A 15,526-nucleotide genomic window follows, 5' to 3' on the forward strand; every position below is an offset into this window, starting at 1 on the left:
AATATCCATGGTGTATTTAGATTGATTTAAGAACAAACCATTATTTGTGTAGGTAACCTCCAAACCTAGAAAATAATTAAGTTTCCCCAGATCTTTGATTGCAAATTCGGTATGAAGACACTTAGTAAAGGACGTGAGAATATGTTGCTGATTTCCTGTTAAGATAAGATCATCAACATAAACGAGAAGATACATGATGCAAGAGTGACGCTTGAAAATAATAAGAGACGGATCCGCTCGACTACATAAGAAACCATAGGTGGTTAAAAAAACACTCAAACGATGAAACCATGCTCGTGCAGCTTGTTTTAGCCCATAAATGGCTTTGTTCAATTTACAAACATACGATGGAAAGCACAGATTAATAACAAAAGTCCGTCTGCAAGGGCCTAGTAAATATTGGTTCTTGTGCCTAAAATATATATTTTACTCTTTGTCAACTCAATTAAATTACTCCAACAGCCCATTAATATATTCACAGTCACAACTCAATATATTGGACTTCATTTATTTGTTTCTTCAACTAATCCATTATATTCAGCTGATCCAAAATCAAAAGAAAAAAATGGAGAGTATTTATGTTTGTTTTTAATATGTTTTTTCTTTAAGACTATCTTCATTAATTTCCTATATTGTTTTTTGAAAAGAAAATTTCATTCAAAACAACGCTCAATTGGTCCTCAAAACAAGGACCAACTAGCAACCCATCAAAAAAACAACTCAACCCAAGGGAAACAAATGCCAACTAGACCAATCTACATCTTTCCATCTGGACCTATTACAAATCCAAAAGAAATTCGTAAACTTAATAGTCTCAACGATCTCTATTGGCCTTCGATGCTTGTTATTAAAGATGCGATTATTGCGCTCATTCCAAATAACCCACAAAGTCGTATACACAATGCCTCTCAAGACGTGTTTCGCTTTCTTAGTCAACGTTTGGGTCTCCGGCACCTTCAAAATGTCCGCAACATCAAACAGTATATTAGGATTTAAGCGACACCAAGTTTCAACCCTGTACCACACTTCTTGTACAAACATACAACCCGTAAAGAGATGGAAAGCAGTTTCTAAATTAGCATGACAAAAGGCACAGCAAGTCTGTTGAGGGCGTACACCACGCTTTATAAGTTCAGCAATAGTAGGGAGCCGGTTTAGAGCAGCCCTCCATACCATAATCTTACATTTAAGCGGCACCCACACCTTCCATTAATTTCCTATATATATATATTTTTTATTCTTTGTCAATAAATAATTAAGTATGGTCTCAATTAAATTGCTCTACTATCTCAAGCCACTCAATACATTTACAACATGGGACTTCATTTATTTATTGTTTTCAACTGCGTTATATTCCATTATCCACTGTTAAAAAGAAAAAAATTGGCTAGTTTGTGTAATATGTTTTTTTCATTAAATCTAGTTTATTTTTGTGTAATGGAATTTTTATGTTTTTCAAATCTACTTTACTTTTTATTTTAGGTAATACTTATTTACTTGTATTAATTATTTAAATTTAAATACATTTTGATAATTTAAGTAATTAAGCTAAAAGAAATATAGGTGATGACATGGAAAAAATATAAGGATATGTAAGGATGTTTATATGGTTAAAGCCTTGAAGGTAAAATTGAAGCTTTTAAGGATTTGTAAGGATATGACGTGGTAGCTGACTAGGCATCTAAGGGCGCCCTTAGCATTGGAGATAGTCTCAGTTCAACCCGCCATGCGTTAGGTTCAAGTTGGTGTGTAGTAACACACCTTTTGGGTTCGTTTCGTGTTCTACCTCTTTAGCACCTTATGGAAGGGTTGTGTCCTATCAATAAAGGAACTCCTCTTGCATAGATAAATTTTACCACAATATGCAGTTAAACCACATTCTATTGCTGTCCAAAAAAAACCCCACCTTATATTCAACAGTGAATATCATTTAGCATCTAGGGGAAACTAATTCTTTATACTTAAATGAAGGAATTCTTCAGCTTCTTTTGCTCCAATCTTCATAAATTCAGCTATAAGCGTCTTACTATACGATGCCACGTCATTCCTAAACTGTTGTGAGCATTTACTGTTATCTTCATCAACATCTTGTACACCCCCTTTAACAAGACACCCAACTTGCACACCTTCTGTATAAGCTTTACACGCCATTAAAATATCCACTACGCAATTCCTAAAATGCCCGACCACCAGATCCTCAAAGTTCTGCATCCAACACTTTCAGCATTTAACCAACAAAAAAAGACCAATACCCCTTAAAAATACCGAATTGCCCTTTAAGTTAACAAAAAAGACAGAAATTCCCCCAATTTATCAGAGAAAAATGGATGGAGTTAACGAGCCGGACGATAATGGCAATATTTCGAACTTTTTGAATCCAGACGTGGAAAAACAAACCTTTGGACGAAAGTCGCAAACCTGGCCAAACCTCAGGGACGAAAATGGCATTTTACCCAAAAAAGAATATGTATTACCTTGGGTGGTTTTTTCATGGTGTAGACCATTGTTTTGAGTGATAGAATAAGCGTATTCTCGTTGTAATGTAAGGAAGCCTGTTCTCCATGTACAGAACCACTCGAACGTGCAAACCCTGGTTCGTTAAAGTAAGGCTTCATGTTCAAAATAAGACCCTGTATAGAGACTAGAACCTGGAGCATCGTTGATTTGCCGGGGACCCACTTCTCCTGCTTGCCCCCGGTCCAGGTGTTCAGAAGGCTCAAGCAAACTTTACCACAATTGTACAGATTTGGATTAATCCGAAGACCACCAGAGTGATAATGCACAAGCTGAAAAACAAATATTAAACATATCACATCAAGTTAACCATTCGTTGTATGCGTTAATATCAAGTGAATAAAAAGATGGCTTACGGGCGGCTTCTTTGGGTAGCTGGTTGGAAAACACACATCGAAGAAGAAAAGACCGTCATGATACGGTGTCCCCTCTGCTCCTATAATAACAGCTCTTAAAAGATCCATCCTTGATTCATAAACTCGAACAAATATTGTGTCTGCAAACAAATAATAAAATATATATTATCCATTCACTATTTATATTTCAATTGGATTACTAAACGGTCAATTTGAGAGACATACCAGGCAAGTCTTTCTCGAGAATCCTCCACTCTTCTTGTATCTTTTTAGCACATCTTTTGGGTGGCTGATATGCGATACGTATGTGTATGAAATAAATACATAATTAAATAAAGGCAAATTGGATTTAAATAATCCCAACTTTCTTAATTTGGCCGATAATAATCCCAACTCAGTTATTTGCCGATAATAATCCGAACTGGTCCACTTTTGGCCGATAATAGTCTACGTTAAAAATAGCTTAACGGAGTTAAGTTTTTTTCCGTATTACAAACCGATGTTTTAGGGCTTTGATTAAACGAGGATACGAGTTGACTGATGTAAAATTTACCTCGAAATACTGCCCCAAACAACGAAAACGGTGCTTCAATCCGGGTGTTTAAACTTCCAATTAACAAAAAATCAAGTCGTTTGTAGCATCGTTTCGAGGTAAGTTTTACATAAATCGACTCGTATCCTCGTTCAATCAAAATCCCTAAAACATCGGTTTGTAATTCGGAAAAAAACTTAGCTCCATTAAGCTATTTTTAACGGCGGACTATTATTGACCAAAAGTGGACCAGTTCGGATTATTATCGGCAAACAACTGAGTTGAGATTATTATCGGCCAAATTAAGAAAGTTGGGATTATTTAAATCCAATTTGCCAATAAATAAATAATGAGAAAGCTAATGATGGTATTCGCGAAAAACAAAAACTTGCCTGTGTCGTTGCATAATGATGATCCGAATGGTCCATGACAGTATCAAACTTCTTGAAACCTTGTAACATTTTCATAACTTCATCATTAACAGGCTTTGTCATTCTAGATGAGCTTCCAGCCAACCTTGAACTTGATGGGGTTTCCCTGTTCGATCGACTTCCACTAGCCTCCGATACTGCATTTGAAGTTACAAACGGATTTCCAGGGGTCGTCTTTTTCATTTGTACGGAATCTTGCAACCAGGGTATGGGGGCTTCAACTCCAGTAGGGAGATCAACGTTATCAAAAAGGGATTGCAACTTCAAATAATCATCGTCAAAAACATATTCGTCTAAATCAAAATAGTTTGATTTTGGGTTAAAGCTTTTGGAAGAATTTGGAATCTCCTGAAACAGACAAGGATGAAAAACAACAATTATACATATTAAACGCCAGAAAACAAACATAAATAAACAGAATCAAGAAAAATCTTATACCTTCCCCTTGTTAGTTGACTCAACTTTCTTCGCATCTAATTTTGAGGCACTACTGGAACCCAATGAAATACCCTTCATCTTTTTGTTAGACTCACCATTTTCTCCAAGGAACGATAGATCATCACCGTCTTCATCCAGGTCAACATCAATTATTTCATGAAAGACAACCTGACAAATTGAGTGATGAAATAATCACAGAAGTCCCCACTCATGCACAAAAGTGGAATCCATACAAAAACCACATAATCCATTTGTATCTATAGCTTTGAACGTGATACATAAGACCTTGGTTTTAAAATGTATGCATCAGAAGTGCATAATGCGCGCATCACGTGATGAGATCGCATCGCGTGATGCGACTCCATGATGTGTGTGTCACATGATGACGTCTGATTCGACGCCTTATGCAGTTGACTAGTATTTGAACAAATTTGACCGTGATTGCAACGGGTCCAAATTTTATTGATTAAACAAATTCGACCATCAATTGAGCAAAGTGTTGAGTAAGTGAACAAATTTGACTAGACATGATGGAAAATATCTTATAATTTAGTATTCAAAAGTTACAAATTAAAATATTATATATCTTTGCAGTACTTTCTTAACAACTAACGCTGTGCGCGCATCAGGGATCGGCTTTTGGGATCAAAACACATCGGATAGCCACACGCTTCTTAAAACCAAGCATAAGACAATTATGTAACTGATTCACTCTACCACTATGTCCCATTATCTTTTAGATCTATCTACGTATATATGGTTCTCACAGTTCTCAACACACGATCGGTTCTGAAACACGAACCTGCCCTACATTTGTATATATACCCACCCCATCATTGTCATAAGAATATATGATCACCAGTTGTAGGTTTTATATTGTTTACAGAACAAGCTACTTACAAAACACACGTAATGGAAAACATAAAATCAAATCAAGTTAACTTCATCAATTACCTCCTTTTGTGCAACCCTAACCTTCGTTTTCGAAGATTGATCAGCCAAAGGAGTAATTTCGATCACATCGGGTTCCGTATACGATGAACTACTTCCCGGAAAAACCCGTTTCCTACAAAACAAACAAGTTTACACGCGTAAATAGCTTGAATTACGATGTACCAACAACCGATAATAACAAGTTTTACTTTGATTTCCGAGGGGTGTATGTTGCAATTGGCGACAAATCCATTTCTGAAAATTGTTAACAGTGATTAACAGCAACAATCGAAACAAAAGCCCTCTTTTCTAGGGTTTCGATCACGATCAAATTGCATGTTAAACCACCAAGAATCTGAAACAAAAGCCCTCTTTAACCACGACTGCGTTTCTATGATAGTTATGGTAGGGAGTGTTACATGTGATTAAGTGACGAAAGATTTGACACCGTTGGATTAAATTTTGAGTCGGTGTGAGGGACGTAAGATTAGGAGGTCGTGGGACCGGAGATGCTGCATGGCGCCACGTAGAACAACCTGATGTGGTCTACACGCTACATCTCTAGTTGGTTGTTGGGTCAAGGCTCATCGCTCAGGCTATATAATAAAGTATATATTTTGAACGGTTTGCGGCATAAAAATTAGAGTGAAGTGTAAGATATTATTGTAGAAATTAATACGGTAAAAAAATATTATTGAACCTAGTTTGAATTAATAATAATACCTTAAATCCTAAACACTAACAAAGAAAATTATATAATAACTAAAACTAAATACAACAACCGTATCCAGTAAAGCCCACTCATAGTAAAGCTACAAGCCTACAATTAACATTTGAGGATGTGAGATGTAGTTAAGTCTTACCATTATCCCAAGGATAAAATGGTTATTTCTAGTGAGACCCCTCACTCTAAAGTCATATACAGACAAATAACATTATCAAAGTCACATGAGCACATAGCTACTCAAAAAACAACACAAAACATAGTGCACTGAAGATATTCTTAGTAATCCACCAAACACGCAATTAGCGAAAACAAATAACCGAGACAAATAACACATCATAAAAACATACAGACAGGCAATAACATGCAAAAACCACTAAATGCATCGACATGCTAAGCTCCTTAGGAAAGACCAACCCCCCATGAGCTCCTAAAGAATGAGCTTAATGCTAAAACATATTATCCTCATAAAGTTCTTCAACCTTAATTATACGTATCTGCGAACTCCTATCTTGGACCATGTCCTTAGAGAGGTGCAGTTATAGCAAATTCTGCCTAAGCTGCTCCTCCCACTTTAGCTTCGACCTGCCTCTACCCCTCCCCCTACATTCAGAGTTTCCACGCTTCTAACCGTGGCTGTCTTTAGTCTCCTCCTAACGTGCCCGAACCATATCAACCTCCCGCCCCTTATTTTATCCAATATACTAGCTACCTCTAATCTTCCTAAAAAACCTAATTTCTTATCTTGTCTAATCTAGTGTATGTGTATCCACACATCCACCTCAACATCCGCATCTCTGCTACCTTTAGCTTACATGTCTACATCTTCTTGAAGACCCAACATTATGTTCCGTATAACATAGTTGGTCTAACTGCAACCCTATAAAACTCCCATTTTAGTTTGACTTGGAACCTCTTGTCGCACAATACCCCGGTGACTACTCTCCACTTACACCTTCCAACTTGGACGCGGTGGGCTGCATCACTATCAATCTCCTGATCCTTTTTACAACGACCCTAAATACTTAACTGACCACTTGACCCTTTATGGTGATTTGAGTGTCCTTTTCGTCAACTGCACCACTGAAATCACAATAAAGGTACTCGGTCTTGGAGCGACTAAATAATTATAAAACTATAATTAACTAATCCAATTAATATATAAATATCTCTATATCGAATAAAATTAAAACGCCCTTAAAATTGGGTGTTACAAAATCATAGGAGAAAACTAGAGGGGACCTAAACGATCTTACGTGAGTTCAATCCTCAATACGAACGGACCTACGTACTACGGCCACAAAAGGACCATCATATTGAGTGTACATAGCTTTGTTCATCCTTATGATATGCTCCTGAGTCATTTTTAAAGAGAGGAATAAAAGATTGTGGAAATAAACTTAGAGAAAATCATGTATCTAAAGTTTTTTAATGGAATGAAATGAAAAAAAAGGAAATTTATAATAACTTCTCGAGTAAATTGCCAAAATCGTTCCTGAGGTTTGGGCATGTTTGCCATTTTTATCAAAAACAACTTTTTTGTACAATATAGTCCCTCACTTTTGAGATTTTTTGCTATTTTCATCCAAACATCTAATTTGCTTTATTTCTTCTATCAAACAATTGGATGAAAATGACAAAAAATCCCAAATTTAAGGACGATTTTGGCAAAAAAAGTTAGACGTTTGGATGAAAATGACAAAAAAATCTCAAAAGTGAAGGACTATATGACACAAAAAAGTTGTTTTGGATGAAAATGACAAGCATACTTAAACCTTAGGGACGATTTTGGCAATTTACTCTAACTTCTCTCGTAATTTTCCTCTAATAATGGATTGATTTGAAGATAATCACTAACAAAGATAAGGTTTTGCTGCTTACCCATTTTACCCTTCAACTTACAAAGATAAGATTTTGCCGCTTACCCATTTTACCCTTCCACTTAATATATAATCTTTATTTTCTTTAAGGGTGCTCGGGAGACGTAACCCGTTTTATCACCCAAACACCATGTTACATCTCATCTCCCCTATTTGAACCCGCTGGAACCCGCATCTACTTACGCTAGTGTTCCCATAAACCCATGCAACCCAAATCCCCCTTATGTCGTTTTCCGCATATGTCAACTCCACTTACCAGCTTCGGCTATGTATACCGCCCCCTACTTGATACCTCATCGCCAACGTAACTCGTGAACCCGCTATACACGATATGGGTACCCACTTGGTGTCTCTAGTACACTTTTATTTTCCTTTGAATTACATTATATTTTAGTTTATTTTAGTTTGAAGTTATGATCTTGATATTTGTTCTTTACCCTTTATTCGAAATCCTAATCATCAACAGTTGTACATGATTGACTAATCGGCCCTAATCGTGTCACCATCATATCAGTTCAATGTATTTAAAACTAACTAGTCAATTGTCGTAGTTTTGTGCATCTGCTTCCGTTGATATAATAATAATAATAATAATAATACTAATAATAATAATAATATGTGCATATAAAGTGGGTATAGATTTAAAGGACATAAATGCTCCACGTAAAAAGGTGAAACCAAAGATTGTTAACGACCGATGGTTCAGTTTAGGGCTTCAAAAACACTAGCCACAGAATCATCTTATCTGGTGTTATTTAATTCTTTCTGTTGAATATCTATTATTTTATTTCAGTTCAGAAACATGTTGGTTTACAATTAAAACAACCAGCAGACATCTGGGGAGATTCTTTTCTTTTTTTCTTTTTTTTCTATTTCTAGAAAAAAAGATTCCATTATTATGGTTCTTGTTTGCACAAGTTAAAGATCTCTAGTTCCCCTCATGAAGATTATTACTGGTATTACAAACAATTACTGTTACCATTACTATTATATATGTTACTATTGTTAATTGGTTATAACTGTTATTTGTGTGTGTGTGTGTGTGTGTGTGTTTTTTTTTTCAGGCCAGATGATCATGTGTTTAAATGTTATTCTGAACTGATATGGGGTTGGTACTAGTAGTGACTACATGCTCTAGAGCTGAAATTTATATTGATTTTTATGGATCAATTGGTGGATGATATGGATAACTCATCTGATCATGATCATGATCATGAGAATACAGTAGTTGGTTCATTAGAGAGTAAAGATGTTAGTTTACGACAGTGGTTAGACAACGCGAACCGAGTGGTTGATGCGCTAGAATGCTTACATATATTTATGCAAATAGCGAAAATTGTGAACTCAGCACATAGCCAAGGGGTTGTTCTTCACAACAATCGGCCTTCGTGCTTTGTTATGTCGTCGTTTAATCATGTATCGTTTATAGAGTCCGCGTCTTGCTCCGATTCGGGCTCAGATTCTTATCAGGATGTTACATCCTCAAATATTTCTCATAATAAAGTGTCGGAAATCGATTGGGGTGAATCTAATGGTAAACAAACAGAAGAGAAAGAAGATAGGTTTCCTATGAAAAAGATATTACAAATGGAAACAAATTGGTATACAAGCCCTGAGGAAGCTGCTGATGGTCCGAGCTCTTGTGCTTCCGATGTTTATCGATTAGGGATTCTTCTGTTTGAGGTGTGTGTGTTTGTTTTTGATAATGATTTCAGCTTCTTATGGTTTTGTTTCACTTAATTATTATTATTATACAAACAGTTATATTCCATTTGGGTTTATTTCTATCAACAGTTATATTACCCTTGTAGTTCGCCAGAAGAAAAGAACTCCAACATGTCTGTCGTTAAACATCGTATGTTACCTCCACAATTTCATTTGAAGTGGCCAAAGGAAGCCTTCTTTTCGATGCGTTTACTGCATCCCGACCCTGCTAGCAGGCCCAAAATAGAGTAAGTTCAAAAGAACTACTAATAGTTTGTCTTGTCTAGGGATGCAAACGAACCGAACGATTCACGAATTGTTCATGAATGCTTAACGAACGGGATTTTATGTTTGTGTCCGTTTGTTAAGGAAATGAACGTGTTCATGTTCATTTGTTAATTTTAAGCAACGAACGTTGATGAACACAAATGAAAACAAACTATATAAAACACTGATACTTATTAGATATTTTATTTGTTGGAATATCGAAGTATTTATATAAAATATAAAAACTAAATACACTAATGAACTATTGAACACAATCGAACATAAATGAACAAACGCGGCCTCTGTTCATGTTTGTTTAATAAACGAACACAAACGAACTTCCCGCCGAATGGTTCACGAACTGTTTGCTGAACGTTTGGTTCATTTGTAGCCCTAGTCTTGTTACTTGTTGGTCAAGATTCTTATGTTTCATAGTTACTTGGATGTAGTGAAGTGTTACAAAGCGAGTTTCTTAACGGGCTTAGAGAAAAACTAGACGAACGTGAAGCTGCAATAGAGCTCGAAGAAAAGATTGTCGAGCAAGAAATGTTGCTCGACTTTCTTGTAACGCTGCAACAACGAAAACAAGAAGCTGCAGATTACTTGCAGAAAGATTTCTCAATTCTGTCGTCTGATCTGCAACAAGTTACAAAACTTCAAGCGTCAGTTAGAAGAAAAGGAGACTCTAATTCGATGAACAGTTCAAAACCTGATGACTTTGCAAGCTCGGGGTCCAGAAAACGTATTAGAACACCGAAAGAAAATCAAGAAAGTTCTAGATTGGCGAAAAACTTCAAGAAGCTAGAATCAGCTTACTTTTTAACTAGAAATAGAGCGGTAAATAGCGGGTGGATGAATCCGTTTATGGAGGGACTGTCGAAATACATGTCGTCGAGTAAATTAAAAGTCAAAGCTGACTTGAAACTAGGTGATCTTTTGAATTCTTCAAGCCTTGTATGCTCCTTGAGTTTTGATCGCGACGGGGAGTTTTTCGCAACGGCGGGTGTTAATAAAAAGATTAAAGTTTTCGAATATGAATCGATCTTGAACGAGAATCGAGACATCCACTTTCCTATTGTTGAAATCCCGACAAGATCAAAGTTAAGCAGTATTTGTTGGAATCGCTACATTAAAAGCCAGTGTGCTTCAAGTAATTTCGAAGGTGTCGTGCAGGTAACATGTGAATTTATGGGTCAGTTTGGGTAGTTTTTATCTCAACGGGTCATTTTGTCCGGCCCGTTTCGACCCGTTACTCAACCCACTCATCATCGTTCGGAAATTTTCAGGTGTGGGATGTTACGCAAGGTCAAGTAGCTGCGGAAATGAGAGAGCACCAGAGACGCGCGTGGTCTGTTGACTTCTCAGCCGATCCAAAATTGCTGGCCAGTGGGAGTGATGACGGTTCGGTTAAGCTCTGGAATATTAATCAGGCAATTAATTATATTCTTTGTGCTTTAGATCAATATCAGAATGTATAATAAGTTAATAACTATTTTTTTTTTTTGTTATTACTGCAGGGAGCGAGTATTGGTACCATTAAAACAAAGGCGAATGTGTGCTGTGTTCAGTTTCCTTGTGAATCTAGTAATTTTCTTGCATTTGGTTCTGCAGATCATAGAGTATATTACCATGATTTACGCAATTTAAGTATGCCACTCTACACATTGGTTGGACATAAGAGAACCGTTAGTTACATCAAGTTTATAGATTCAAAAACTATTGTATCATCATCTACCGATAACACACTCAAGCTTTGGGATTTATCCGACACCGCATCTCAAGTGATTGACCGCCCGATTCAGTCATTCTCTGGCCATGTCAATGTAAAGGTATTTTCTGTTTTGTTCTTTGAGCTCTAGTGTTTGTTTTGAGCATTGTTATTCTTATTATTTATTCTTATTTTTTTTTTGTAGAATTTTGTTGGCCTATCAGTATCAGGCGGCTACATCGCTACTGGTTCAGAAACAAACGAGGTAATTATCAAGAAAAAAGGGTAAATTGCATTTTACGTCCTTTAAGTTTCAGCAAAATCTCAGGCGCAGTCCTTTAACTAACGAAATTACAACAGATGTCCTTTTATGTTTTAATTTCTTTATAGCGGATGTCCTTTATTTTTGCAATCTTTTTGTGGAGAAAGGATCGTGTCTGTAAAAAATTCGAACATAAAGGACATTCGCTGTAATTCGTTAGTTAAATGACAACGCCTAAAATTTTGCTGAAACTTAAAGGACGTAAAATGCAATTTACCCAGAAAAATATGAAAGGTTTAATGCTCACGGAACTTACAGTTTTCATTAATTTTGATACGCTTTTTATAAACATTTTAACAGGTTTTCATCTACCACAAAGGCTTCCCTATGCCTGCAATGTCATATAAATTCAACACCACCGATCCGATATCAGGAAATGAAGTGGAAGACAACGAACAATTCATTTCATCCGTCTGTTGGCGCCCTCAATCGTCCACTTTGGTTGCCGCAAATTCTATGGGTAATATTAAGGTTCTGGAGGTGGTTTAAATTTTTGGGATTAGAGTGTATGCAGAGGTTTTTTTCTGTTTAAAACTTAGTACAGAAAAGGTGTATAAGTTTTATAATTTTTGCAGTTCAGATTATTATTGTGACTTCAATCTCGAACCGGAACAATGTACATCTCTTGTTGCATGATGTATAAGTCATGAAATAACACAAATTTAAGATACAACAAAAGCATCTCACTTGTAAATTACAAGCAAAAATTCTATATAATCATACTTGTAAATTCTAATTCATAATATCTATTGGCATTGACTTTGACTAAACTTAGGTGCTTGAAGCAACTTCCCGATAAGCTGGCGAAGCCTTTGAGCACCTGGACCGGGTTTGACCCGTGTCGGTTTCCCAACCTTGGTGCAAGACGGGTTGCCCTTGCACCATCCGCCTGGGGTGAAGCTACCATTCTTACGGTGTAGTAACTCACGGTCGATTCTATCCAAAACAAGAGTATCTTGTTTGAACTTGCGTGCGAATGCTGCCCCGCTTGCTATCATTTTATCCGTGTCGTTTATGGTTAGGACATGAGGATGTTGCTTTGGAGGGGTGTCCCAAGATATATAATGCATATCGTGGTTAACAACGGTTGGTACGAATTCCGGGGCGTTGCAGATAACCGTTTGAAAGTAACCTTCGGGTGATGAGACGAAATTTGTGTAGTACATGAGTAGAGTTCTTGGAAGATTATCCCAACCCCATATACAGTATTCGACAAATGAACGTGACAGGATCATCCATGCTGACCCTGTAAACAATTTAAACGTTGTCGGGAGAGCTCGCTTTGGTTGAACCCAAAAGATATCCGACTTCTTGTTTTGGTATAGTCCCGGGTCAACCATCAATGGCATTGCCCTTTTGTTCCTGCATACACACACATTTTCAGTAGGGGTATTAAATGGGTCGTGTTCGCGGGTTAGCAGGTCAAATCTAAAAATTTTGACAACCTGAACACGACACAAACCCGAAAATCGTGTTAGACACATAACCCTGACATGACACAAGTTTCTTTCACGGGTTGACATGAACACGACCAGTTTAACCCGTAATTCTAATTTATTTTGTTTTAATTTTTTGCATACTAATACTTTAAAACTACAGATTTATAACCAAAAGTTCAAATGCATATAAAATAGTTATGTTTTTGTTGGCATCAAATATCCAACTAGTTTAAGTTAGGGTCAACCCGCAAACCCACCAGGTCAACCCGAACACAACACGTTAAGCTAAACGTGTCCGCAGGTATCCCAAAACCGTGTAGACCAAACCCTAACCCACGAACTTTGTTTCGTGTTCATGTCATGTTTTCGTGTGGTGTCAAAAAATTATCACCCCTAACTCTAAGTCATAAGTTTCATGTGAAGTATTATTACACAGTACTTACTCTTTCCACCCTAATTGACTCGAATGCTCGATAAAATTCAAATCCCTCTTCAAATCACGAAACGCATAAAGAAGATCTGCAATCAAGTTCAAGAAATCGATTAAAATCAACACGAAATCACCGAACCAGCGAACCAAGATTCAAGAACTAACCATCCTGAGTCACGAGAGGATAATCCGAGGCACTGAGGTTTATAAACCAATCCCAATCCTTAAACTTCCTTAAAAGAATAGCACAAGCATGAAGCGTATTAGACACCATTGTCGGCCCTCTATATGTAACCATATTAGCTTTTGGGATCACATAAACATTCCCAACTGCAGAAAAAACCGGATCATTTTCAACCCGTGAAGCAAGCTCCATTCTCTCCTCGGGTGGCGATTCAAGATCTAGATGAAGAACATAATAGTTCCATGGATGATACAACGCTCTCACGGTCCTCCATAACTTGTTTAAATCCCCTTTTGACCCGGAAACTAAATAAGCGAAACGAGGAACAGTTGGACGGGGCGGAGGTGGTGGGAACTGGATCTTGTCTTCAGCGAAAGATCCGGTCTTATTTGACCCGATTCGAAACGAGTTGAGTTTGTTTTCAGTACCCAAATTTAAAGAGATTGTGAAGAGGAAAATGGATATGATTGAAGCCATTGCTAATGGAAGCACCCATCTTTTTTCAAAGTGAGGAAATTTAAATTCTTTAAACTTCATCATGGTGTTTTTGACTTGTGTTAATCTCATTCACATCAAATTTCTTTGAGAATTTGTAACCCTGTGAAACAATATGGTCCAGCAAGATGTTAATTTACAAACCAAACTGGATCAGATTCCGTTGTGTGGCGGTCAAATCGATAGCTAGCTGTTGACAAAAACATCAAGAACAATTGATGCATATTATGAACACAATCGATAAAAACAATACAAAACTCAACTATAACAATAAAACACACACAACAAAACAAGTTATAAAACCAAATCATTATTCAACAAAAACCCAAATCTCTAAGCAAACATTGAACACTAAGTAAATAAAGATTCAAATCTGTGTAACTAACTGCAACATCAACATCGGAGCTAAAAGATGCTGAATCTATTAAATCAAAACAAAAATTAGCAAATCTAGCACTGACCCATTAAAATTAACACAAAACCCATGAATCTTTGATCAAGATTTGACAGAAACACTTACTTGGGTTTTAATCTGTGTGTTGAGACGACATTATGCGAAACATACGACAGTGAAGAACAAACAATCCGAGGTTTGTGGGTTGAGTTGAGGGAGATTACTTTCAGACTACACAGATCGAGACGACATCATCGACTTTTGCAAATTCAATATTATCATTCCGATTTAATTGCTTTTCATTGATAACGGTTAGCTAGTGATTATTTTATATACATATTTTCGGGTACTTAATGACACGACACTAAAAAAAATGTTTAGTCAACATACACAACTCGTTCTAAAAAAACAAGTTGTATTCGGGTTAATCGGGTTATCTGTTCTAAAAATAGGTCTAAAAATTTATTTAACCCTTAACCCGTTTAAGTAGGGGCGGACCTAATGTAGGTTGGGGCGTAGCACGGGCTACGGCGCAACTTTTTTCCGGTAGTGTAAATTTTTTTTTCCCGATTTTTATACTAAGGACATCCCTCAACAAGTACTAGGACACCCCTGAAAAAACAATTTACAAACTGAAATCAAGCCCGAATAATACTGATTATATTAGCAAAAAAAAAAAAAAAAAAAAAACAAATGATAGCCCAATAGTAATTAGCCCAAATAACCAAATAATAACCCAATAGTGTATTAGATTGTTGTGCTAATTGTGATTGTG

The 15,526-nt window shown here is 36.6% G+C and overlaps 3 protein-coding genes across 5 annotated transcripts; 1 reads left to right on the forward strand and 2 right to left on the reverse strand.

Moving 5' to 3' along the window:
* Nucleotides 1–1,823: 1,823 nt before the first annotated feature.
* Nucleotides 1,824–5,614, reverse strand: LOC110885722 (putative ubiquitin-conjugating enzyme E2 38). 2 transcript variants are annotated; one of them, XM_035978656.1, is made up of 9 exons: nucleotides 5,493–5,614; nucleotides 5,414–5,450; nucleotides 5,226–5,337; nucleotides 4,272–4,439; nucleotides 3,795–4,181; nucleotides 3,096–3,159; nucleotides 2,871–3,010; nucleotides 2,475–2,786; nucleotides 1,824–2,205 (listed from the first exon to the last, which is right to left on the reverse strand). In XM_035978656.1, coding segments are annotated over exons 1-9 (1,479 nt in total). In that variant the 5' UTR covers nucleotides 5,494–5,614; the 3' UTR covers nucleotides 1,824–1,947. The 2 variants fall into 2 exon arrangements, with proteins under 2 accessions (XP_035834549.1, XP_021989124.1); XM_022133432.2 differs by having other exon boundaries at nucleotides 5,414–5,612.
* Nucleotides 5,615–8,524: 2,910 nt separating this feature from the next.
* On the forward strand, nucleotides 8,525–12,479 carry LOC110885719 (protein SPA1-RELATED 4). Of its 2 annotated transcripts, none has more exons than XM_022133429.2 (8): nucleotides 8,525–8,764; nucleotides 8,873–9,491; nucleotides 9,603–9,760; nucleotides 10,229–10,952; nucleotides 11,066–11,209; nucleotides 11,297–11,608; nucleotides 11,693–11,752; nucleotides 12,110–12,479. In XM_022133429.2, exons 2-8 carry the CDS (start codon nucleotides 8,970–8,972, stop codon nucleotides 12,296–12,298), a joined length of 2,109 nt encoding a protein of 702 aa, XP_021989121.1. In that variant the 5' UTR covers nucleotides 8,525–8,764; nucleotides 8,873–8,969; the 3' UTR covers nucleotides 12,299–12,479. The 2 variants fall into 2 exon arrangements, with proteins under 2 accessions (XP_021989121.1, XP_021989122.1); XM_022133430.2 differs by having other exon boundaries at nucleotides 8,546–8,764; nucleotides 9,620–9,760.
* LOC110885721 (beta-glucuronosyltransferase GlcAT14B) lies at nucleotides 12,417–15,147 on the reverse strand. Its single transcript, XM_022133431.2, has 4 exons — nucleotides 14,878–15,147; nucleotides 13,844–14,547; nucleotides 13,692–13,767; nucleotides 12,417–13,171 (listed from the first exon to the last, which is right to left on the reverse strand). Exons 2-4 carry the CDS (start codon nucleotides 14,427–14,429, stop codon nucleotides 12,556–12,558), a joined length of 1,278 nt encoding a protein of 425 aa, XP_021989123.1. The 5' UTR covers nucleotides 14,430–14,547; nucleotides 14,878–15,147; the 3' UTR covers nucleotides 12,417–12,555.
* Between the last annotated feature and the right edge of the window lie 379 nt (nucleotides 15,148–15,526).

This window comes from Helianthus annuus, chromosome 10, assembly GCF_002127325.2.
Source record: "Helianthus annuus cultivar XRQ/B chromosome 10, HanXRQr2.0-SUNRISE, whole genome shotgun sequence".
Classification (NCBI taxonomy): Eukaryota; Viridiplantae; Streptophyta; class Magnoliopsida; order Asterales; family Asteraceae; genus Helianthus; species Helianthus annuus.